The 27613-nt window shown below is 38.5% G+C and overlaps 1 protein-coding gene across 1 annotated transcript in view; it reads right to left on the bottom strand.

The window, feature by feature from the left end:
• Window positions 1–8062: 8062 nt before the first annotated feature.
• The window catches only part of mkxa (mohawk homeobox a), an 89172-nt gene continuing 69621 nt past the window's right edge, over window positions 8063–27613 (bottom strand). The window contains exons 7-8 of the mRNA XM_041066144.1: window positions 10242–10275; window positions 8063–10112 (exon numbers count right to left, since the gene is read on the bottom strand). Of these exons, the coding sequence (XP_040922078.1) occupies window positions 9905–10112; window positions 10242–10275 (242 nt within the window). The 3' untranslated portion in view covers window positions 8063–9904. The remainder of the gene's footprint in view (window positions 10113–10241; window positions 10276–27613) is intronic.

The raw sequence follows: 27613 nt of genomic DNA, 5'->3' as shown, positions 1-27613 counted from the left end.
CGGTCAGACAAACTGTTTGTGTGAAGGCATCATAACAACACCTGAAACCAACCAAGATCATATTTTTAAGGCAATTTTTAAATTCCAGTAGAAGCATAAGTTGAGACAATCACTCCTCCCAATGTTAATGGGCTGAAAGTGAAGAAAGATTGATGAGTGTTTGATGGCAAAACTCATGACTTATCTGTACCCAGCAGTCGTATACCCACCCTCTCTGGACAGGATCCGATGTCTGACAAATTTCAGCCCACTAAGGCAAAATAGTTGCAGTGAGTAAAGTCGTAACCTGACTTCATCTAACTGCGAATCACCCGTGACGAGATCGTGAATCCAGACAGCTCCCCTCCACAATTTTACGCCTAACATGTGTATATATTTATCTGATGGGGGAGAGAAAAAAAATAAAATAAAAATAAGGGTTCCATAAGTAACATCTGGAGGAATGGGCTCCTGCGAGTGTACCCATTCGATTCCAGATTTATGGTAGCATTACAGTTTTGGCTCAGGCTACGTGCTTGAGCAATGTGAGGCCTATTTATTTGCTGGCCTTCAAAACTGGCTGCCACACTCGTGCCATGCTGCCTGCCAGCTCTACAGCCTCCGCTCTGTCTCTAGGTCTCTCGGCCTCCAACATACAGGGAGTGTGTTTAAATATCACAATATGCTCTTATAAAATGGTAAAATGTGTGTGTGCTTCTGTGTTTAATACCTTTTTTTTTTTAATAGCACTCTGACTGCGCCGTAATGCCATCCTTTTAAAGCATGTCCTGGGAGTTTCACTGGGTCCGGACGCATGGAGCCCCGCTCAGGTTGAGCTTTTTCCATACGACAGTCAAGTAGCTTGGACCCACCACCCTGTCCCTTTCACACACACACACACACACACACACACACAGAGCACAGGCAGACGTGCGATTGAATCCCACTCAGTCCATCAACAATGTATCTTTGTGTTCCCAAACACAAAGTGTTAACGTGAGAGGACCTTCCAGTCTCTCTCCAGGCCTCGCTCGCTGCCAAACCGCATTCCTCCGGCAGCTGCCATTTCTTACATCTGCTGCATTGACGTGGTTTCACTTGACTGTAGTGAGGAATTTATTTAGCTTTTCTGTGATGAAATATTACACAGAGACACCAGGCCCTGCTCTCCTCTATGTCTTATTTGTGATCCCCTGGCTGTCATTATGTTATGAGTGGTTGTGGCTTCTGTTTTACTCTGCACTTTGCCCAGAGCTGTTGCTGCTGCTGCTGCTGCAACTCACAATGGGTGGTGGAAATAGTCTCTGCCCTCACAGCATTCAAACTACATCCTAATGTGGATGTTGGGTCCCAAATATTGGAAGATGATAAATCAGAGAGGCCCTTCAAATGAGACGGCATACTTTAACCTCTACTGTGAGCGTTAACAGGTGGATAAACACTATTTATAACTGCTCAGTAAGTAAGTAGAAAAATAACAATAAAATAAAAAAAAAACTAGAATGGCACTCAGTGGAGCACATTCCTCCGCCGAGGCCAAACAATCCTACATGTCCTGGTAGCTCTTATAATAGAAAAATAAGAAGGAAAAAGGAAGTAGTCTGATAACATAACTGATTTATTCTTTGTCGTAAAACATAGTAAGTACAGCTCTGTGTGTAATGTGGATTCAGCATTTTCTTCCCCCAGAAAGTGTTAAAAAAAAAAATCCTGGATCTGCCCCTTTAACCAGAGCTGCACCAAAAGTCTGTGGCTGCTTCCCCGGACCATGCCCCATCCCTCCACCACTACTACTAGTGAAGCATTTGGAAGCTAAAATTCCAGATTATTTTCTCAGGAGTTGTTGGAGACCAAACCAGAGGGAAGAGAGCATCGAACTCCCGTTCATCAGGCGGCCTGGAAACACGAATGAAGGTTAATGTTGCTCTGTGTCTGCTGGATGTTTGCATTTGCCGTTTTATACCTGATATGGTGACAAACTGTCAGTTGTGCTAACTTAAATAAACAAATACCTGGATGTGTTTAAATGCCGATTTACTTCTTACATTTAAATGGATGATTTAAATGTAAGAAGTAAATCACCCCTATAGTATTTGAACCTTAATATTAACATGGAATAGTGTGTTATAAACTATAAATACTTTGTAAGGAAATGCAATCATTTATCAATGTTTATATAACATGTCAAGTCTTTAAAATCCTGTTCTAAGGTCTGATGATTATATTAACGGTTTATACCACTTCTACAGGTTTTCGGGGTTTGAATGAAACGCACACGAGATGCTGCTGTCCACACTGTTTCCAAGGTCAAGAAGCAGTTTCCATGCTCAGGTATGTCACTAATGTTTGCTAATAATTACTGACTGTTTACACACCACTTCTAAATGCCTCATAAGGAGCTTAGTGTTAATCCTTTCTGAGGTGGAAGTCTAAGAATTTTTTTTTTTTTTTTTTTTTTTATGTAACCGGGCCTGTAAATGCAGAAGGATGATGCACCACCTCAATGAGGCACTGTCTGTGCAAATTGCAAACCTTGCAAGATTCCACTTTCCTTAACAGCCCAATCCATCAGGCTAAACCCAACATTTCAGTGCCTGGCTGAGGGCAAACCCCACATGGAACGGGCAGTCCTATCGGCTTTGCAGGATGAACTTTGGAGAATAAAGTGGCTCAGCTGGTGACACCACAGAATGCGAAAACAGCAATCATGCAATCATGGCATATAGTGCTGCCATGATTCCTGTTATTTTTGAATTATGCTGCCTCAGCAACTGACAACACCCAAAGTTCATTCACATGAGCTGAAATAAGACTGCAATAAGAGGTTTCTCCCGGCGCAAATATAATGTCCTTTTGTACTGAAGTATTGGAAATGTTATGACCGCGACCTTTGTCTGTGCACCACGTCTTCTAGAAGAGTAGATCCTCAGTTTCCCAACGTGACTTGTGCTATGCTAAGGCCCAGACCAGTGGTTCCCAAGCTTTTCGGCTTGTGACACCTTTAAATATGATTTTTTCCTTGTTCAAGGTCCAGAAACTGTTATTATTTTTGCATTTTCCAGAACTTTCAACCTTCTGATTTTGTTTTCATTTTGTCTTTCAGGCATCTCACCTGCTGTCATGTGACCACAGACCTGTACTTAGGTGATGCCATGACAAGAGAGCAACTGATGAAGACAGTGAGATAAGGTCAAACCCCTCAGAAAAAGCTAGTAAGTGCACCTTGAGTTTTCCATTCTTATCCTTTTAATTGTCTTGTGGCCCCTCAGATTTGTTCAGGCCCCTGAGCTGGAAACCACCACCCCCAGACCTCACTGCTAATTCAGACCCAGTGAAACTACCACTGGACTTCAAATGAGATGCATGTGCTTTGCTGGGATGCACAGCTCGGCTGATTGTGCACACACACTCCTGACTTTAAAGTCAGCAGTGTGTTTTGTGAGATCCAAACAATGGTTGTGAAATAGCGGAAGACTTCAAAACTCTTGCAGGGTAATTTCAAGCACTGAAATACCTTGATGCCAACTATCACCGGGGGGATTTTTTGTGTGTATGAAAATAGATATGTCTTCCTGACTTTTGTTTGCACCAACAGAGGTGAAAGTACCAGTTCTCACCCCTCAGCTTGCATGTTGTTCTGCGCTCCACAGGTTCTTAGACTTTGCCTTGATCCCCTGTTGGCAGGCTTATGCTGGCTCAGGCCCACAGCACCTCTGGAAGGGGTCTCGTTGTTTGTAGCAGCTGTTTAGTCGGCCTGTCTCAGGAGCTCAGAAGATGGCCAATTACCAGGATTTAGGCTGTTAGGAAACAGCTGAGGTGCAGGCAGTTAAACCGCCTGCTTTTCCAACCCTGTTACTGTTACATATGTGTGCGAGTGACTCTTGGATGGACTGAGATGTGGGATCGAGGGAGGAAATTCACAGGCATTATCCTCCAATAAACAAACAGGGAGACCCAGTGCATGTGGCTCGGCATGGTGGGCCTGTTTGGAAGTTGGAGGAAAATGTAAATGGATCAGACTAACCTCTGAACACCCGCTCTGAACATGAGACCTGTTGCATTGCAGGGCTTTGTGGTGAGACTGTGACTGGGATTATGTGAGTTTACGGCAAAGAGGAAGAAATGTTTTGCGTGGTTGGAGTTTGTGTAAGCGTTGTCTCGCCGACAACACAGCACGGCGCGTGTACGAGCAACTGCGGTCGATGAAATCATGTGAATGAAAACTTGACACCAGGTATCAAAGCAGAGATTTCCTGCATTCCCTTGCCCCCAAAGACCCATTCCTGTTCCATTCCATGAAAAGTGTGTCTCCCTTACTGTGAGAGCAGTTTACTCTGGCAGCTCAACCACCTACATTTATCCATTTCCCAATGCTCTCAGGTCAGAACAATGTGCATGCCTCCACAGTCTGTTCTTACAAACGCAATTGACCCTTTTTGTTTAAAACTGGCATGTGTCACATTTTTCCCCCGTTTCAGACCCAGACCCTCTCACAAAACAAAATGGAGACGATGTCCACCTGGAATAACACCCGGCATGTCCTCATTTGGCCAAAACACAGCGTTTGCTTGCGGTTCCGTGTAAGCGTAGCTCTCCCCCTCTTGTTTCTGGTGGTTTCTGAAGAAGTTTATTATGAGAAATGAAGACAGGAAATATTTTTCAACTGCCTTAGGTTAGCTCAACAAGGACAACACGCAGATACTGCCTTACAGCAGAGCCTAGTCCAGCAGAAGACCTGAAAAATGTGGCTTCAATACAGTAATATAATCTAGGAGACAAAGCCATGATAGATCAAGTCATGGGATATAAGTAAATGAAAATGTCTAATACTAAAAATCGTTGGATTGGCTGATTGAAATTTGGGGTCTAATTCTTACTTGGGTGTGAACAACTTGGATCAGAAGGTTTTCTTCATTGTGAACGCATAAGTTAGTCATTCAAAGAAAGTTTGCAGCACATCCAAAAATCAGAACTAATACTGAAACAACACATCGTTCCCAGGGCAGACCGCCTTCACTGAAGTAATTAATGTAGTCAGTAATCTAATTCCCTTTGGGAAAATATGCTAATTTGCGGGGTATAATTTGTAAAGTACTAACGTATATCTGACTCTTTGTCTCCTGTGTGATTATCTCTGGTTCACGCAGTGTCCATGATCTGAGCAGTGGCCTGCAGCATCACCTCCTTTAACAACCGTGAAGTTAGAGCTGATCCGAAACAGCCCCAGTCCCGAAATGATTGCAAGATTGGACCAAGTTTTTAATCAGTCAATTCTTTCAGGAATCTAACAATTAGGCCCAGCAATTTTTCTCATATTTATGTCCAAGGTCCAGGAGTAAGCAAAAGACAAAGTTCTGGCTCTAATGAACAGGGGGCTCCTTGGCGCATCCTTCACAGCAAGGTAACTAATTATTTCAGCATGCCACGGGAGTCATATTTCCTCATCAAATGGGAAATGATTTTCAGAACGTCTGCGTTCTTGGATTTCATTCCGTGTGGTTTCGTCCACTGTCGGCGAAGTTGAGTTTCTGGCGGACTAAATGGCCAAGGTGAGGTCTGGAGTCTGTCAAGCCATGGGGCGAGCCAAGAGAGAATCTCCACTTGTCTGTCTCCTGCGCTGAGATAACGGTGCAGTTCCATGGCTCCTTTCAAATCTTTCAGCAGCACAGGGAGGAGGCATGGGTGAAAAAAATGAAGGGAGACGCTATGGGCAGCATGGAATATCACTTAGTTTTTCAATGGAAAATGTGTCTCAGGGAAGGTGGGGTTTCAGCGCAGTGAGGGATGAAAGGTCAAAAAACCTGATAGGATTATTTGAGGAAGTTTCAGGGTGAGCTGTCTCACAGGGCCACGCTGAGGTCCAGAGGCAGCTGATCCACAGGAAAGCCAGAGGGGCAACTTGTTGGGTGTTTGGCCGCTCTGCTAGCTGTGTCCTGATTGGTTCTGACTGACAATGGAACCACAGGATACAAGGCCTTCCAACACTGGGCAGCATTTACAGTTTGTGGCATTTACCAGCTTGGAAGCAGCTGCTGTCAACATCTTTATTCCTGCCTCTCAAATCACTTCTTGCAATCTTGTTTTCTCTTTCAGTATCTTTCTCGTTCTATCTTCCCTGACGTGAGAGTGGTCTTGGCCTCAGCTCCACTGGCACCACTCAGGTTCAGGACAAGTGGTGGCATGGTAGAGCCATTAATATCCAGGAAAGAGACATGAGACTGAGCCCTGAGGAAAAGGACACACCTAGGAAGTGTAAGACATAAATTCAGACTCACCCTGGCCTCCCAGACACTGCACAAAGGCTCGGTTGTCTAATGACTCTATCGCACAGGATGGACAATACCACAAGTGTTCAAATTATATGTACAGACTTTCTTAGGTATCCACATCACGACAACGGATATAGAAAACCCAAACTTTATGAAATCTTTATTTAAAGCCATTTATCTCTTGCTGCTGCTGCTGCCCTCTGTTGAACCCCTGAGAGACAGATTTCGATCTGATCCTGGGTCAGACAAATAAAGTGAAACGCCCAACATCCTTCTAAAGGTAGCAAAAATACACAGGAGATAGCAAACGCTGGGGCCCAAACCACTAATGTGTGGTATGTGGTTGACGCAGCTCACTGCTGTATACATTCAGCTCTTCCAATGGTTTGTCATGATTAGTTTGTTTAGCTCTTAAAAACCACCCCGACTTGTGTGTCATAAACAAACATCTCCCATATTGTGATCAGTGTCGAGCGATGGCCCATGGTTAGAATTAAAGCCTTTAGCCTGGTGACATCAACACAGGAAAACTAAAATTGCCTAAAGTGGCAGTTTACAGGCTAAAATTTGTGTTTGTGATTTGCTCTTTCCCCAGAGAGAACAAGGTTTTCAACCGGTAAACACACAGATACTCCTCCCGTAGAAACTGAAGCTGTTTAGAGAAGATTAATTATTTACTGAATTATCTAATATTTGTCTTTAAAACTACACTATTTGATGTTTTTTTTAATATTAAGAATAAATCCAGTAACTAAATGTAAAGTGAAAACCGTCACCGTTTTGTTAACACAGAGAATCATAGCCCAACTGTTCAGCATTGTTTAGCTAATTGTTTTGATGTACAAAAACTAAAAGGTGGAAATGTTGTAGTTCAAGAAGAGGACAAAAACACTACTTCAAATATACGCTAATGTTGTTTGGATCTGTTTTATGTATAAAACATTTTGCTAACATTTACCATTGATAAAGTGTTGTTAAGTGTTGGCTAGAAAAAAAAATCTGTTAATGCCAATAATTAAATAAAGCAGCAAAAGCTTGTGAGGATGAACATTAACGGCAGAAAAAAACATAAGATGCCTTTCGTTTCATTTAGAGGTTTATTCATTGCTTTGACCAAGTAACAACTGTTTTTATAAAAGAAACTTTACATGAGAGCAAACTGGACAATACAAGGAGATATGCATTTGGTCATTGGATTTAAAAATCCAGTCTCTATCAAAACAAACAGAAAAAAAAATCTGAATTTATATAACTTAACAATAAAAAAAAAACAAACTATGGTCACCACTTTCTTTGTTTTTACAAAGTCTGTAATAATAATTTATAGGCTTTATTACACACCGTTGCTTTCCATTTGTCAGCATGGTTGTGAAAGCAGGGTTTGTGCTGGAGAAATGCATGTACAGTACCAAGGTGTTGGCTGTAGAAACCCCTTTGTTAGTACTCAGAGTGTCATTGTTGGGGAGCGACTGCAGGTAGGAACAACAAAGGCTGCTCTGTTGTCTCTGAAGCCTCCTTCTCTCTCTTTCTCTGTCTCTTCCCAGGGAGCGGGTATCGTGTGAGGTGTGAGGGTCGCGAGTGGTCCAGAGGTTCAGAGGTGCGATTAGAAACACAAGGAGCGGGCCCGGCACTACCCCTGCAGCTACCCTGCCTGGATCAGGTGTATAAAAAACACATGTGGGAGCCCACAACCCCCACCGCATAAGCAAATAATGCCCGGGGATTGGTAAGTGCGATTCATTTCATTATACTTCCATAGGCACGCTAACAGGAATAATATACGGTTGTCCTTCATTTCTTTTACTTCTCATCACCTTTATGTAAAATCACATCCATCAATGGAGGCTGTGTTTTTTCTGATTGAAAACCATGAATTGTAAGTGCAGCTTTTTTTTTTTAAAGTTTGCACATTCAAGACACATAAAAAGGTCAAAAAGTAAATTTGTGCAGCTTCACTCCCCCAAAATGTCCTTGACCATTAGCACAGTCTGGGTTGTCAAAAAAAATTAAAAACTGCACAATTTATGAAGGAGTGTACATTTTGACACACAAAAAACAGTACCTTGAAGATATACATAAAATTAAAAAGTCAGCACAGAGAGCCAACTACAGTTTCTCCCATAAGTCCACCAGTTTGTGAACTTGGCATCCCTCGCTGCAAACGTTTATACCATATGCACCGTACATAAGTACTTTCTATTTAAAAAAAAAAAACAAAAAAACTTTCCATTGGATGACAAAAGAAACTCTTAATGCGGTATGGTTAAGCAAAACCAAGTACAAAGTTTTGATCAAAAACAAAACGATCACACATATACAGACTGACAATTACAAACACTTTGCTCAGGCGACGAAGAGATAATACTGAAATGTATTTTTGAAGACAGACAGGAAAAAAGCGAGGGGCAGAAAGTCAAACTTTTAAGTCTGTCCTCTGGCTTCTTGTAAACTGCAATTTGAATGTAATGCTAAACAGCTGAGAGGGCTGAGGATCAAAAGGGTGGGGGAGCCGGTGCTGGCTTTTGTTTTTTATTCACTGCGGACTATCGTGTTCTGAGCACAAAAAAAAAGTGAAAAGGCAAGACTGTCCACAAAAAAAAAAAACAGATACTGCAAAGCAAAAACATCCCTTTTAGGTCATGGCATTCTTCTGTTAGAACAAATACTGTACTGAACCCTTAAAGCATGCCTGCTGATCTACGTGTCACTGAGTGTCTGAATGTGACTTCATTTGGGTCCAGCTGGGCACCAGTGCACGTTTCAGCAACTAAAAGCCAAGATAAGAAAGGAATCCTTCGCTGGTTAATGAAATCCAAGGCTGAGATGTGGACGAGGTGGAGAACGTTGGCTGCTTATCGATCTGCTGCTCACGTTAGAGCAGCTTATCTGTGTGTCCAACAGTTATTGTTGGCCTGCCAGAAACAAGAGGCTGACTGAGACAAAACAGTGTTCGGTTTACAGTCAAGATGAAGACTCCAGTCAAAACAAGAACAGAGAATTAATGCTGGGCATTTTCTGAGAGCATGTGTGTCCATGTGTGTGGGTGCTATTTGAGTTCATCAGTGCCTCAGATGGTGAGCTCATTCAGTTTTTAAGGCACAGGCTGCTATGGTTGCGTCTCCATTCACAAAACCGATCGTGAATCATGACTGTGACTCTAAGCTCTGTAAAATAGTCCTTCACAAATTTCAAAGAGGCACCTCAGTATCTATACTTTGCATCGACCACAGTCGGTGAGTTATTTGTCGAAATAACAAAGGCACTTTGGCAAAATACACATTTTGTAGCGTAAAAAAGAAGAAATAAAAAAAAAAAATCAGACTCATCCAAAAATAAGTTAACATTACAAAAGTGTCTTGTTTTAGGAAATACTGCAGTGAAACTATCACCAACTCTTGTCTGTCGAACATTAACCCAACAAAGAAAAGGATGGTCAAGGCCTCTTTCGTACTTTTTTTTTTTTTAGACACCAATAACAACCAAAAAAAAAGAATGAGAGTTCTCTTTTTTGTTCCACACTTCCTCACCTCAAACAACCCCTGTCCTTCAACAACAGTTCTCTTCATGCTGGGGGGAGTTTGTTTGGACTCTGGCAAGTTTTCTGAAACAGGAATGTTTTCTGGTTTGCATAGAGAGACGGGAGGATGACGCCAGGGCTAATATTTCTGCACCAGCGGCACTTTAACAGTCTTGATCTCTGCTATATGGGAGGACTTCTGGATGATGCAGCTGGTGGTCCCGGAGGCGCTGTCCTTCCCCTGCGCCAAGTTGGTCAAGGCCATGGCGGCGTTGATCTCCTTCCAGTACGTCTCGTCTTTGCCCTTCACCTTCTCCTTCTGCGCAGCTCCTACGCCACCGCTGCCACTGATGATCAGCAAACATGCACACGAAAGAACAAAAACAGCGAGCAAGAGTTAGAGGTCAAGTTCAGCTTGTAATGAATGAAGAGAGAGGATCTGATCTGGACTGAAAGGTAAGAGAAAGTCCACTTACGTGTCACATTTACTTGATCCATGGTCTGTGGTTTCTGAAAGCACAAGAGGAAAAAAAAAAACAGATTAATTTTGCAGAGTTCTTCGGGGTCAATGAGGATTTATTGAAATCTAGAAACATACAGGCTCTGGAGTTGTGTGTGCGTGTGCATGCTTTTGTGTGAGGTCTGCATGTGTACACCCTGTCCTGTGCAAACATGTGTTGCTCTGTTTTCTCTCTTTACTCAGATGCTGGACAAAAAGGACGTTTTGCAAGAAGCCGTCAAGAAACAAGGTGACTAATAGGATCAAGTTGAAAGATGTTTCTTATGACTCATAAACTCCATTCTCTAATATTTTGTTCAAAAACAAATGGGCCCCAGCCAACGTAATTGAGTTGTCAGAGGAAATCAGAACGAAAATGACTGAGCGTAAAAGATTTGAGTAGGAATGAAAAGGCAGCAAGTGAGTCAGTGAGAGAAAGATGGATGCCTGCTCCCTTTTTTTTTCTCTTCAAATGGGAGCAATCTCTATCTCATATGTAAAACATTAGCATGGAATAGCAAAGTCATTAAACAATGAGTCCAAACTTTTCTTCTGGGCAACCAAGTGTGTTTACTTCAGTGTGCTGTTCACTCACAGGGAATGACCGTGTGCACGTTTGTGTCTGTGGGTGTTTGTGCTGAACCTGCCTTCTCTCGGGGATCCAGCAATAGGTAAGTTTTTTTTTTGGTATTTTTTGGTAACTATTGCCCCGCAGTGAATAGACTTGGCGTTTCGTGAGGCATTAAAAGAGAACAGAGCATCTGGACTTTCTAGCTGTGTAGCCTCCAGGCGCTCTCTTTAAGTTTTCTAAACACCCAGCTAAGGCCCTGTGAGCTTTTAAGAAGTTCAGCCCTGACCAGGTAAAGCTGACTCGCCGCCTTAAGAACGTTCAAAAGGGGGCAAATTCTCTTGAAATCTCCATTTAGTGCAACGGTACCAAAGAGTTCGTTGTATCTAGCAGAGAGTTCTTACTCTCTTGTATGTGACCTTTTTCATCACCCTCCCAGATGTCCATCTCCGAGGGACACCCAGTCTCCTGCAACCACCCCCCACCCCCCCACCCCGCCCCCGCCCCGCCCCCGCCCCCCCCATGCCACATTTCCCCGTAAAGCAAAAGTCTAAACCTGAGCAGCCATTTTAACGAGCTCATTGAGCCACCATCACCGCAAGGCAGCAGTCGCCAGGCGTTCCTGAGCATTCCCTCCTGCTTATGAAAATCTGCACCCTTCATTTTTGCTGGAATTTGATTTGATTGTTAGAAGGGGCTGGAAAAGGTTGCACGAGGACACTGTGTTCGGGGTTTAGCATCGTCAGAGACGGCCACAGAGACGGAGTGCCAAAACTGCAGACTCCTGTGGCATAGCAGACACCACACACAAGATTTTACCGTTCTGCTTTGTCACCTCTGGTCTCACCAAACCCCTCCATGGACTTTCCAAAGATCTGGATCCAGTGTTCAGGCTTTTCCAAGCTGCCATAAGCGCCTGATTATTCCCAATGCCTTGCTCTGTTCCTCCCTTGTTTTCCATAAATGTTCCCATGTATCATGACCCACACTGACAGCACCGGGTTTGCGAGGCCCCAGGCTAATGTGGGCCTGATTATGAAATTTCCTGTAGTTTTCCCGTTTGTTCTGTAATTCGTGTAGTCCACAGAGAGAGAGATAAACTTCACTCTCCACACTTTTCCTCTGTTGATCATTCTTAGACAGAAGAGGAATGTGTGCGCACGTGTGAGAGGGAGATGAGGACATGATAACCCAGAAGTACAAACCACAGAATGAGATTTTAGGTTTTAGTGCGTCAAAGCGTTCCAACAAAATCCTCACATTCTCCTCTGGCCACAACTCCCTGCTGTCTTATCTTTCCCTCTGCATTTATCTTGCTTTATCAGCGAGTCCTTTTTCTTTTATTGATATTCCTCTGGTCCCTCATCCTCTGTCCTCCACTCGTTCACCTCTCGCTGCAGCAATTTGCTGTAATACCCCCTGATCCAGGTACTTGGGCTTGACCAGTCCCATACAGTCCAGCCAAAACAAATGCAATGTTTTCCCGTCTATGTTTTAATAAGGGGTGAGTGTGCTATGTCAAGAATAAGCACCTCTTCCACATTTTCAAAAGCTGTTTTTGAAAACCCTTGATTTTATCCGTCTCTGCCTCGTCTCCTTTTTTTTCTTATTCTGTTTTAACCATTTTCCAGCCGCTGATTTTTTTTTTTTTTTTTTGCCTGAACTGTGAACATCAGGTAGATGTGTGAAGAGTGAAGGCATCCTCTCTGCACTCCATCTCCATCCACTCTCTTTGTTGCCAGTGCTCCAAAGCAGATTGGTCCTGATTAAAAATATGCACCATTCTCCATAATCACAGCACTGTAATTACAGGACAATTATACTGTTTTCATGTGCTGTTTATCTTCCCCCGAGACATATTAGCTCACTGTTTACTCCTGCGGTGCCCGGTGTGTAGATTGGTCGCTGACAGCAGCAAAAAGGTCAATCACAGCTACATCAAAGACAAACAACATGCAGACGAAAGTGTCTTTGTGTGAGTTGTGAAGTCACTGTGGGCTGTGAAGCGCAGTGTGTGAGTCTTTCCATCCACAGCTTTAAGTGTTTCCAGTGTTGGTGTGTGTGAGGCAGCCACTGTCCAGATGCTGCATTCACGACATACAAAACAGTGTTTTCAGTGTTTTTGAACATCCAGGTAGAGAAGGATGCAAAGGTGACCCATGTCATCTTGATCTCCAGGACAGGACCCCCCATTTCCTCTTGGACTAAGCATCAGTCCCAGCCCATGGGAACCCCAGACCCCAGGATCTGGAAACACACCACTGCCCACAAAAACTCTATTTCCAAAGCCCTGTGCCTAAAACATCTCAAACTCAGATTTTTTAAAACAAACACAGTGCCAAAGACTCAATAAATCACCAATAAATCACAGAGGGGCTTTTATTATTTTCTCATTCTTTTTTTCCTAGTTTTTTCTTTTCTTTTTTTTTTTGCTTTACTACTTTGCTACTGAACACTCATTCCACTTTGTTGTTGCCTTTGGGCTTCACCGACAGCGGGGTTTCACGAACCGCCAGAGGGGAAACATAAGAAGTCTGATGGTTTCTGGCGTCATGCTGGAAGTCCAAAAACACTAGCTCACTTAGCATCACCGCGGGATAACGGAGGGAGAGCAAAAAGAGGGCAAAAAAAAAAAATTTTTTTTATGACATTTTGAAGCCTTACTGTACTATGACGTTTTTTATGACTTTTTTTGGGCCGATTTTGACGCCTTACGATACTATGACATTTTTTGGCACATTTTGAGGTCATACTAAAGTATGACTTTTTTTGGCCAATTTTTACGCCTTACTATACTATGACTTTCTTTTCTATATTTTGAAGCCTTATTATAATATGATTTTTTAATGACATTTTGAAGCCGTACTATACTATGAAGTTTTTGGCACATTTTGAGGCCATACTAAAGTATTTTTTGGTACATTTTGCTGTGCCGTGTTATGGCCCTGTGTGTTGGCCTTTCAGGAAGTTGTGTTGCTGCTGTTTTCCTTTCCTTTGTGTGTGCACGTGATGGCTGGGCAGAGCTGATCCTGCACTTATGCAGCACACCTGAGCTGGCAAGTTGGAGAAGGCTTATAAGGGCCCAGTAGGCTTGCCTCGCTCTCTCCTCCTGGCCTTCTTAGACTGCAGCTTGGCTCCTTTGTCTGCTGCAGCCATGCCTGTGCGTTTGCCCTAGTTTAGCTACCTATTCCTCCTTAATAGCAGTATTGCTTAGACCTAATCAGGCAGGGAAAACTAAGTAATGGTGAGGAAGGTTTAGAAGAGTCAGTATCAGGTCCTAATGGTTTAAGAATGTTTGATGTAGTAATTTGTGTCTACTGCTTAAGTTTGATGAGAGAGACCCTGACACCTTTTTCTCCCTTTTTGAGCAGGTAGCTAATGGAAGAGGTTGGCCTGAAGCTGACCGTGTGATCATGCTACAGTCGGTGTTGACAGGTAAGGCCCAGAAGTCCTGGCGACAGTCAAACATATTCAGCTGTTAAAGAAGCAGTATTAAAGGCATATGAGTTGGTGCCAGAAGCGTATTGTCAATGCTTCAGATCCTGGAGAAAGTCAGAAAAGCAGTCATAGTTTGCTAGAGATCTGACAAAATTTTTCAACACGTGGTGTTCTGCATTTGAAGTCATAACTTTTAAGGATCTGTGTGATTTGATGGTGCTGGAACAGATTGTATTCCACCTGTTGTTTCCACTCATATTGCTGAGCGTGGAGTAAGAACTGTTTCTGAAGCTGCTATATTGGCAGATGAATATGTGTTAGCCCATAGGGGGAAATTTGAGAGAAAGGGCGATTCAGATAATGTTACTGCTAGACCTACTGGCCTAACTGTTAAAAATTCTTGATCTGAGCCTTTTCGAACAGCTTGTGGTCTTTGTTCAGCTGGGTCAAGTCAAGACTGTAATTACTGTCATGAGAAGAGACATAGGAAAGCTGAGTGTCCAATACAGAAAAATAGGGGTGGCCGCTCAGGAGGTAAACATGTTAAACCTGTTGTTTGCACTGCTTCAGTGGTGAAAATTCCAGTGCTTGCTAAAGAGGTGCCAGTGCCTGTTGTACCTGAGGCTGATAAATATTCTGGTTGCGGGGCTTTTGTGTTTGAGAACTTTGTTTCACTCCCTGGCAGTGATAAGAAAGTGCCCGTAAGGATTCTTCAGGATACTGCAGCAAAGGATTCATTCATTTTAGAGTCTCTGCTGCCCTTTTCTCAGGCTACTGATACTGGTGGTTGTGTGTTGGTGCAAGGGATAGGTGTATCCACTTTGTGTGTTCCTTTGCAAAGGGTCAGTCTCTATTGTGGTCTTGTGAAAGGTGATGTCCATCTTGGTGTCATTCCAGCTTTTCCCATTGATGGGATTGATGTGATTTTGGGCAATGATTTGGCTGGAGATTGTGTTTGGGCTGATGGTTCTCCGCCAGTTAAGCCTCCATCTTTGGAGAAAGAAGTGGTGACTGCCAAACAGGAGTTGCCTGATGTTTTTCCAGCATGTGCAGTTAAGCGTTCAATGTCAAAAGCAGCGTGTGGCTCTTCACTCCCAGAAGAAGTGGATGATGTAAAACTTGGATTGAATATGCCTGAATCCTCCTCTTTCTCCCAGCAGGAACTTGTTAGTGAGCAGCAGGCTGATGCCAGCTTGAAAGGGCTTTTTGACCAGGTGCAGCCCACACATGAAGCTACCAGTGCAGCCTTTGGATACTTTGTGCAGGTGGGGTATTGGTTCGTAAGTGGGTGCCCCAGGGTTTTGATGGTGTGGGTGTTCCAGTTTAGCTGCGTATCCCTTGCGAACAATTACAGCTAAATCAGTTGTTAAGGCTTTAACTCAGTTTATTGCTATATTTGGAATTCCTAAGATTATTCAGAGTGACCAAGGGTCAAACTTTTCATCTCATCTGTTCTCCCAGGTTCTTAAACAGCTTCATATAAAGCATAACCAGGTGTCAGTGTTGGTTGCTTGCCAGATGACCCCCCAGCGAATCTAATAGACTATGTTAATGGTTTTAAAAAAGCTCATGAGGTTCTTGGGTTTTGTTAGTTACTACCGTGGCTTTTGCTGTAACTTCCCCTCTGTTGTGGCCCCTCTCACTGACCTGTTGAAGGCCAAAGCTAAATTTGTTTGGTCTCAGCAGTGTCAGCAGGTCTTTTGTCATGTTAAAAGTCTGCTGTGTTCTGCTCCAGTTCTTTTAGCTCCCAAGATGGATCACCCTGCCAGCCATATTGGGGTGGGGGCCATTCTTTTAAAACCGATGACCAAGGTATCGACCATCCAGTTAGCTTCTTTTCTAAGAAGTTCAACGCCTACCAGGTAAACTACTCAGTGGTAAAGAAAGAAGCTCTGGCATTAATTCTGGCTCTTCGGCATTTTCATGTGTATTTAGATTCTGGAAGGCCCACTGCTGTATTTACAGACCACAACCCCTGACATTTTTGAACTCCTTGCAGAATCCGAACCAAAGGCTCATGCGATGGGCCTTGTTCTTGCAGCCTTATAACTTAGATATCTGTCACATTAAGGGTAAAGATAATGTGATGGCGGACGCTTTGTCCCGGGCACAAGTGTAACTTCAAGGAATATGGTTAAATTGACTTTTGTGTTGTCCATCATGGTCTCTGTCTCCTTCTTCCCTTAAATTACTACTAGGCGCAAGGTTGCTGAGGTGGGAGGATGCAGTGGCTGTGGAGTTACCACAAGGTCAAGTTGTGAAATGGTGAGCCGTTCAAGACCAAGGCTGTATTTAGTTTGTGTGCTTGCACACTCATCGGGATTATGATGTATTTTTATGTGATGTGTTTTCTAAATTATGGTACCTTCCTGAGGGAGCTAATGGTCCAAGGTCGAGAGTCCTCACTAAGGGGGGGTGTTACGGCCCTGTGTCTTGGCCTTTCAGGTAGTTGTGTTGCTGCTGTTTTCCTTTCCTTTGTGTGTGCAGGTGATTGCTGGGCGCAGATGATCCTTCACTTATGCAGTAGGCTGGCAAGTTGGAGAAGGTTTATAAGAGACCAGTAGGCTTGCCTCGCTCTCTCCCCTCCTGGCCTACTTAGACTGCAGCTGGACTCATTTGTCTACTGCAGCCATGCCTGTGAGTTTACGCTAGACATGGCCGGCATGCTAACTGTTGGTGTTTAGCAACCTATTCCTCCTTAGTAAAAAGAGTAAAAAGTTGTGAAAGAGACAAAACTAAAGTATGAATTTTTTGGCCGATTTTGACGCCATACGATACTATGACGTTTTTTATGACATTTTGAGGTCATACTACAGAATGACTTTTTTTGGCCGATTTTGACGCCATACTATACTATGACGTTTTTTATGACATTTTGAGGTCATACTAAAGTATGACTTTTTTTGGCCGATTTTGACGCCATACTACACTATAACGTTTTTTTTTTATGACATTTTGAGGTCATACTAAAGTATGACTTTTTTTGGCCGATTTTGACGCCATACTATACTATGATGTTTTTTTATGACATTTTGAAGTCATACTAAAGTATGACTTTTTTTGGCCGATTTTGATGCCTTACTATACTATGACATCTTTTATGACATTTTGAGGCCAAAGAAATTTTTGACTTTTTTTGACCGATTTTGACGACTTACTATAATATGACATTTTTTATGACATTTTGAGGTCGAAAAAAATTTTGACTTTTTTGGCTGATTTTGACGCCTTACTACTATTATGACGTTTTTTAAGACATTTTGAGGTCATACTAAAGTATGACTTTTTTTTGACAGATTTTAACGCCTTACTATACTATGATGTTTTTTATGACATTTTGAGGCCAGAAAAAATTTTGACTTTTTTTGCCCGAAAAAAACTCCATACTATACTATGACGTTTTTTATGACATTTTGAGGTCGAGAAAAATTTTTGACTTTTTTGGCCGATTTTGACGCCTTACTATACTGTGACGTTTTTTAAGACATTTTGAGGCCAGAAAAAATTTTGACTTTTTTTGCCCGAAAAAAACTCCATACTATACTATGACGTTTTTTATGACATTTTGAGGTCGAAAAATTTTTTGACTTTTTTGGCCGATTTTGACGCCTTACTATACTGTGACGTTTTTTATGACTTTTTGAGGTCATACTAAAGTATGACTTTTTTGGCCGATTTTGACGACTTAGTATACTATGACGTTTTTTATGACTTTTTGAGGTCATACTAAAGTATGACTTTTTTGGCCGATTTTGACGACTTACTATACTATGACGTTTTTTATGACATTTTGAGGTCATACTAAAGTATGACTTTTTCTGTCCGATTTTGACGCCTTACTATACTATGACATTTTTTATGACATTTTGAGGTCATACTAAAGTATGACTTTTTTTTGACAGATTTTGACGCCTTACTATACTATGACGTTTTTTATGACATTTTGAGGCCCAAAAAATTTTTGACTCTTTTTGGCCAATTTTGACGCCTTACTATACTATGACGTTTTTTTAAAGACATTTTGAAGTCATACTAAAGTATGACTTTTTTTGGCCGATTTTGACGCCATACTATACTATGACGTTTTTTATGACATTTTGAGGTCTTACTAAAGTATGACTTTTTTTGGCCGACTCTGACGCCTTACTATACTATGACGTTTTTTTATGAAATTTTGAGGCCGAAAAAAACGGCATACTATACTATGACGTTTTTTATGAAATTTTGAGGTCATACTAAAGTATGACTTTTTTTGTCCGATTTTGACGCCTTACTATACTATGACGTTTTTTATGACAATTTGAGGCTGAAAAATTTTTTGACTTTTTTTGCCCGAAAAAAACACCATACTATACTATGACGTTTTTTATGACTTTTTGAGGTCATACTAAAGTATGACTTTTTTGGCCGATTTTGACGACTTATTATACTATGACGTTTTTTATGACTTTTTGAGGTCATACTTAAGTATGACTTTTTTTGTCCAATTGTGACGCCATACTATACTATGATGTTTTTTATGACATTTTGAGGTCATACTAAAGAATGACTTTTTTTGTCCGATTTTGATGCCTTACTATACTATGACGTTTTTTATGACATTTTGAGGTCATACTAAAGTATGACTTTTTTTGTCCAATTGTGACGCCATACTATACTATGATGTTTTTTATGACATTTTGAGGTCATACTAAAGAATGACTTTTTTTGTCCGATTTTGATGCCTTACTATACTATGACGTTTTTTATGACTTTTTGAGGTCATACTTAAGTATGACTTTTTTTGTCCAATTGTGACGCCATACTATACTATGATGTTTTTTATGACATTTTGAGGTCATACTAAAGAATGACTTTTTTTGTCCGATTTTGATGCCTTACTATACTATGATGTTTTTTATGACATTTAGAGGTCATACTAAAGTATGACTTTTTTTGGCCAACTTTGACGCCTTACTATACTATGACGTTTTTTATGACATTTTAAGGCCGAAAAATTTTTTGACTTTTATTGCCAGAAAAAAAACGGCATACTATACTATGACGTTTTTTATGAAATTTTGAGGTCATACTAAAGTATGACTTTTTTTGTCCGAAAAAAACGGCATACTATACTATGACGTTTTTTATGAAATTTTGAGGTCATACAAAAGTATGACTTTTTTTGTCCGAAAAAAACGGCATACTATACTGTGACGTTTTTTATGACTTTTTGAGGTCATACTAAAGTATGACTTTTTTGGCCGATTTTGACGACTTAGTATACTATGACGTTTTTTATGACTTTTTGAGGTCATACTAAAGTATGACTTTTTTGGCCGATTTTGACGACTTACTATACTATGACATTTTTTATGACATTTTGAGGTCATACTAAAGTATGACTTTTTTTTGACAGATTTTGACGCCTTACTATACTATGACGTTTTTTATGACATTTTGAGGCCCAAAAATTTTTTGACTCTTTTTGGCCAATTTTGACGCCTTACTATACTATGACGTTTTTTTTAAGACATTTTTAAGTCATACTAAAGTATGACTTTTTTTGGCCGATTTTGACGCCATACTATACTATGACGTTTTTTATGACATTTTGAGGTCTTACTAAAGTATGACTTTTTTTGGCCGACTCTGACGCCTTACTATACTATGACGTTTTTTTATGACATTTTGAGGCCGAAAAAAACGGCATACTATACTATGACGTTTTTTATGAAATTTTGAGGTCATACTAAAGTATGACTTTTTTTGTCCGATTTTGACGCCTTACTATACTATGACGTTTTTTATGACAATTTGAGGCTGAAAAATTTTTTGACTTTTTTTGCCTGAAAAAAACACCATACTATACTATGACGTTTTTTATGACTTTTTGAGGTCATACTAAAGTATGACTTTTTTGGCCGATTTTGACGACTTATTATACTATGACGTTTTTTATGACTTTTTGAGGTCATACTTAAGTATGACTTTTTTTGTCCAATTGTGACGCCATACTATACTATGATGTTTTTTATGACATTTTGAGGTCATACTAAAGAATGGCTTTTTTTGTCCGATTTTGATGCCTTACTATACTATGACGTTTTTTATGACATTTTGAGGTCATACTAAAGTATGACTTTTTTTGTCCAATTGTGACGCCATACTATACTATGATGTTTTTTATGACATTTTGAGGTCATACTAAAGAATGACTTTTTTTGTCCGATTTTGATGCCTTACTATACTATGACGTTTTTTATGACTTTTTGAGGTCATACTTAAGTATGACTTTTTTTGTCCAATTGTGACGCCATACTATACTATGATGTTTTTTATGACATTTTGAGGTCATACTAAAGAATGACTTTTTTTGTCCGATTTTGATGCCTTACTATACTATGACGTTTTTTATGACATTTAGAGGTCATACTAAAGTATGACTTTTTTTGGCCAACTTTGACGCCTTACTATACTATGACGTTTTTTATGACATTTTAAGGCCGAAAAATTTTTTGACTTTTATTGCCAGAAAAAAACGCCATACTATACTATGACGTTTTTTATGACATTTTGAGGTCATACTAAAGAATGACTTTTTTTGTCCGATTTTGATGCCTTACTATACTATGACGTTTTTTATGACATTTTGAGGTCATACTAAAGTATGACTTTTTTTGTCCAATTGTGACGCCATACTATACTCTGATGTTTTTTATGACATTTTGAGGTCATACTAAAGAATGACTTTTTTTGTCCGATTTTGATGCCTTACTATACTATGACGTTTTTTATGACATTTAGAGGTCATACTAAAGTATGACTTTTTTTGGCCAACTTTGACGCCTTACTATACTATGACGTTTTTTATGACATTTTAAGGCCGAAAAATTTTTTGACTTTTATTGCCAGAAAAAAAACGGCATACTATACTATGACGTTTTTTATGAAATTTTGAGGTCATACTAAAGTATGACTTTTTTTGTCCGAAAAAAACGGCATACTATACTATGACGTTTTTTATGAAATTTTGAGGTCATACAAAAGTATGACTTTTTTTGTCCGAAAAAAACGGCATACTATACTGTGACGTTTTTTATGACTTTTTGAGGTCATACTAAAGTATGACTTTTTTGGCCGATTTTGACGACTTACTATACTATGACATTTTTTATGACATTTTGAGGTCATACTAAAGTATGACTTTTTTTTGACAGATTTTGACGCCTTACTATACTATGACGTTTTTTATGACATTTTGAGGCCCAAAAAATTTTTGACTCTTTTTGGCCAATTTTGACGCCTTACTATACTATGACGTTTTTTTTAAGACATTTTTAAGTCATACTAAAGTATGACTTTTTTTGGCCGATTTTGACGCCATACTATACTATGACGTTTTTTATGACATTTTGAGGTCTTACTAAAGTATGACTTTTTTTGGCCGACTCTGACGCCTTACTATACTATGACGTTTTTTTATGACATTTTGAGGCCGAAAAAAACGGCATACTATACTATGACGTTTTTTATGAAATTTTGAGGTCATACTAAAGTATGACTTTTTTTGTCCGATTTTGACGCCTTACTATACTATGACGTTTTTTATGACATTTTGAGGCCGAAAAATTTTTTGACTTTTTTTGCCCGAAAAAAACACCATACTATACTATGACGTTTTTTATGACTTTTTGAGGTCATACTAAAGTATGACTTTTTTGGCCGATTTTGACGACTTATTATACTATGACGTTTTTTATGACTTTTTGAGGTCATACTTAAGTATGACTTTTTTTGTCCAATTGTGACGCCATACTATACTATGATGTTTTTTATGACATTTTGAGGTCATACTAAAGAATGACTTTTTTTGTCCGATTTTGATGCCTTACTATACTATGACGTTTTTTATGACATTTAGAGGTCATACTAAAGTATGACTTTTTTTGGCCAACTTTGACGCCTTACTATACTATGACGTTTTTTATGACATTTTGAGGCCGAAAAAATTTTTGACTTTTATTGCCCGAAAAAAAACGCCATACTATACTATGACGTTTTTTATGAAATTTTGAGGTCATACTAAAGTATGACTTTTTTGGTCCGAAAAAAACGGCATACTATACTATGACGTTTTTTATGAAATTTTGAGGTCATACTAAAGTATGACTTTTTTTGTCAGAAAAAAACGCCTTACTATACTATGACGTTTTTTATGACATTTTGAGGCCGAAAAACATTTTGACTTTTTTTTCCCGAAAAAAACGGCATACTATACTATGACGTTTTTTATGAAATTTTGAGGTCATACTAAAGTATGACTTTTCTTGTCCGAAAAAAACGCCTTACTATACTATGACGTTTTTTATGACATTTTGAGGCCGAAAAACATTTTGACTTTTTTTGCCCGAAAAAAAGGCCATACTATACTATGACGTTTTTTATGAAATTTTGAGGTCATACTAAAGTATGACTTTTTTTGTCCGAAAAAAACGCCTTACTATACTATGACGTTTTTTTATGACATTTTGAGGCCGAAAAAAACGCCATACTATACTATGACGTTTTTATGAAATTTTGAGGTCATACTAAAGTATGACTTTTTTTGTCCGATTTTGACGTCTTACTATACTATGACATTTTTTATGACATTTTGAGGCCGAAAAAAATTGTGACTTTTTTTGCCCGAAAAAAACGCCATACTATACTATGGCGTTTTTTATGAAATTTTGAGGTCATACTAAAGTATGACTTTTTTTGTCTGAAAAAAACGCCTTACTATACTATGACGTTTTTTATGACATTTTGAGGCCGAAAAAATGTTTGACTTTTTTTGCCCGAAAAAAACGCCATACTATACTATGACGTTTTTTATGAAATTTTGAGGTCATACTAAAGTATGACTTTTTTGGTCCGATTTTGACGCCTTACTATACAATGACGTTTTTTATGACATTTTGAGGCCGAAAAAATTTTTGACTTTTTTTGCCCGAAAAAAACGGCATACTATACTATGACGTTTTTTATGAAATTTTGAGGTCATACTAAAGTATGACTTTTTTTGTCCGAAAAAAACGGCATACTATACTATGACGTTTTTTATGAAATTTTGAGGTCATACTAAAGTATGACTTTTTTTGCCCGAAAAAAACGCCTTACTATACTATGACGTTTTTTATGACATTTTGAGGCCGAAAAAAATTTTGACTTTTTTTGCCCGAAAAAAACGCCATACTATACTATGACGTTTTTTATGAAATTTTGAGGTCATACTAAAGTATGACTTTTTTGGCCCGAAAAAAACGGCATACTATACTATGACGTTTTTTATGAAATTTTGAGGTCATACTAAAGTATGACTTTTTTTGTCCGAAAAAAACGCCTTACTATACTATGACGTTTTTTATGACATTTTGAGGCCGAAAAACATTTTGACTTTTTTTGCCCGAAAAAAAGGCCATACTATACTATGACGTTTTTTATGAAATTTTGAGGTCATACTAAAGTATGACTTTTTTTGTCCGAAAAAAACGCCTTACTATACTATGACGTTTTTTTATGACATTTTGAGGCCGAAAAAAATTTTGACTTTTTTTGCCCGAAAAAAAACGCCATACTATACTATGACGTTTTTATGACATTTTGAGGTCATACTAAAGTATGACTTTTTTTGTCCGATTTTGACGTCTTACTATACTATGACATTTTTTATGACATTTTGAGGCCGAAAAAAATTGTGACTTTTTTTGCCCGAAAAAAAAGCCATACTATACTATGACGTTTTTTATGAAATTTTGAGGTCATACTAAAGTATGACTTTTTTTGTCCGAAAAAAATGCCTTACTATACTATGACGTTTTTTATGACATTTTGAGGCCGAAAAAATTTTTGACTTTTTTTGCCCGAAAAAAACGCCATACTATACTATGACGTTTTTTATGAAATTTTGAGGTCATACTAAAGTATGACTTTTTTTGTCCGAAAAAAACGCCTTACTATACTATGACGTTTTTTATGACATTTTGAGGCCGAAAAACATTTTGACTTTTTTTGCCCGAAAAAAACGGCATACTATACTATGACGTTTTTTATGAAATTTTGAAGTCATACTAAAGTATGACTTTTTTTGCCCGAAAAAAACGGCATACTATACTATGACGTTTTTTATGAAATTTTGAGGTCATACTAAAGTATGACTTTTTTTGTCCGAAAAAAACGCCTTACTATACTATGGCGTTTTTTATGAAATTTTGAGGTCATACTAAAGTATGACTTTTTTTGTCTGAAAAAAACGGCATACTATACTATGACGTTTTTTATGAAATTTTGAGGTCATACTAAAGTATGACTTTTCTTGTCCGAAAAAAACGCCTTACTATACAATGACGTTTTTTATGACATTTTGAGGCCGAAAAAATTTTTGACGTTTTTTGCCCGAAAAAAACGCCATACTATACTATGATGTTTTTTATGAAATTTTGAGGTCATACTAAAGTATGACTTTTTTTGTCCGAAATTGACGCCTTACTATACTATGACGTTTTTTATGACATTTTTAGGCCGAAAAAAATTTTGACTTTTTTTGCCCGAAAAAAACGGCATACTATACTATGACGTTTTTTATGAAATTTTGAGGTCATACTAAAGTATGACTTTTTTTGTCCGATTTTGACGCCTTACTATACAATGACGTTTTTTATGACATTTTGAGGCCGAAAAAATTTTTGACTTTTTTTGCCCGAAAAAAACGCCATACTATACTATGACGTTTTTTATGAAATTTTGAGGTCACACTAAAGTATGACTTTTTTTGTCCGAAAAAAACGCCTTACTATACTATGACGTTTTTTATGACATTTTGAGGCCGAAAAAATGTTTGACTTTTTTTGCCCGAAAAAAACGCCATACTATACTATGACGTTTTTTATGAAATTTTGAGGTCACACTAAAGTATGACTTTTTTTGTCCGAAAAAAACGCCTTACTATACTATGACGTTTTTTATGACATTTTGAGGCCGAAAAAATGTTTGACTTTTTTTGCCCGAAAAAAACGGCATACTATACTATGACGTTTTTTATGAAATTTTGAGGTCATACTAAAGTATGACTTTTTTGGTCCGATTTTGACGCCTTACTATACAATGACGTTTTTTATGACATTTTGAGGCCGAAAAAATTTTTGACTTTTTTTGCCCGAAAAAAACGGCATACTATACTATGACGTTTTTTATGAAATTTTGAGGTCATACTAAAGTATGACTTTTTTTGTCCGAAAAAAACGGCATACTATACTATGACGTTTTTTATGAAATTTTGAGGTCATACTAAAGTATGACTTTTTTGGTCCGAAAAAAACGGCATACTATACTATGACGTTTTTTATGACATTTTGAGGTCATACTAAAGTATGACTTTTTTTGTCCGAAAAAAACGCCTTACTATACTATGACGTTTTTTATGACATTTTGAGGCCGAAAAAATTTTTGACTTTTTTTGCCTGAAAAAAACGGCATACTATACTATGACGTTTTTTATGACATTTTGAGGTCATACTAAAGTATGACTTTTTTTGTCCGAAAAAAACGCCTTACTATACTATGACGTTTTTTATGACATTTTGAGGCCGAAAAATTTTTTGACTTTTTTTGCCCGAAAAAAACGGCATACTATACTATGACGTTTTTTATGAAATTTTGAGGTCATACTAAAGTATGACTTTTTTTGTCCGAAAAAAAACGCCTTACTATACAATGACGTTTTTTATGACATTTTGAGGCCGAAAAACATTTTGACTTTTTTTGCCCGAAAAAAACGGCATACTATACTATGACGTTTTTTATGAAATTTTGAGGTCATACTAAAGTATGACTTTTTTTGTCCGAAAAAAACGCCTTACTATACTATGACGTTTTTTATGACATTTTGAGGCCGAAAAACAGTTTGACTTTTTTTGCCCGAAAAAAACGCCATACTATACTATGACATTTTTTATGAAATTTTGAGGTCATACTAAAGTATGACTTTTTTGGTCCGAAAAAAACGGCATACTATACTATGACGTTTTTTATGAAATTTTGAGGTCATACTAAAGTATGACTTTTTTGGTCCGATTTTGACGCCTTACTATACAATGACGTTTTTTATGACATTTTGAGGCCGAAAAAATTTTTGACTTTTTTTGCCCGAAAAAAACGGCATACTATACTATGACGTTTTTTATGAAATTTTGAGGTCATACTAAAGTATGACTTTTTTTGTCCGAAAAAAACGGCATACTATACTATGACGTTTTTTATGAAATTTTGAGGTCATACTAAAGTATGACTTTTTTTGTCCGAAAAAAACGCCTTACTATACTATGACGTTTTTTATGACATTTTGAGGTCATACTAAAGTATGACTTTTTTTGTCCGAAAAAAACGCCTTACTATACTATGACGTTTTTTATGACATTTTGAGGCCGAAAAATTTTTTGACTTTTTTTGCCCGAAAAAAACGGCATACTATACTATGACGTTTTTTATGAAATTTTGAGGTCATACTAAAGTATGACTTTTTTTGTCCGAAAAAAAACGCCTTACTATACTATGACGTTTTTTATGACATTTTGAGGCCGAAAAAAATTTTGACTTTTTTTGCCCGAAAAAAACGGCATACTATACTATGACGTTTTTTATGACATTTTGAGGTCATACTAAAGTATGACTTTTTTGGTCCGAAAAAAACGGCATACTATACTATGACGTTTTTTATGAAATTTTGAGGTCATACTAAAGTATGACTTTTTTTGTCCGAAAAAAACGCCTTACTATACTATGACGTTTTTTATGACATTTTGAGGCCGAAAAAATTTTTGACTTTTTTTGCCTGAAAAAAACGCCATACTATACTATGACGTTTTTTATGAAATTTTGAGGTCATACTAAAGTATGACTTTTTTTGTCCGAAAAAAACGCCTTACTATACTATGACGTTTTTTATGACATTTTGAGGCCGAAAAAATTTTTGACTTTTTTTGCCCGAAAAAAACGGCATACTATACTATGACGTTTTTTTATGAAATTTTGAGGTCATACTAAAGTATGACTTTTTTTGTCCGAAAAAAACGCCTTACTATACTATGACGTTTTTTATGACATTTTGAGGCCGAAAAATATTTTGACTTTTTTTGCCCGAAAAAAACGGCATACTATACTATGACGTTTTTTATGAAATTTTGAGGTCATACTAAAGTATGACTTTTTTTGTCCGAAAAAAACGCCTTACTATACTATGACGTTTTTTATGACATTTTGAGGCCGAAAAAATTTTTGACTTTTTTTGCCCGAAAAAAACGCCATACTATACTATGACGTTTTTT

The sequence above is a fragment of the Toxotes jaculatrix genome, chromosome 20, assembly GCF_017976425.1.
Source record: "Toxotes jaculatrix isolate fToxJac2 chromosome 20, fToxJac2.pri, whole genome shotgun sequence".
Taxonomy (NCBI): domain Eukaryota; kingdom Metazoa; phylum Chordata; class Actinopteri; family Toxotidae; genus Toxotes; species Toxotes jaculatrix.
Note: the sequence above shows the minus strand (reverse complement) of the source record. Positions and strands in the feature narration are given on the sequence as shown.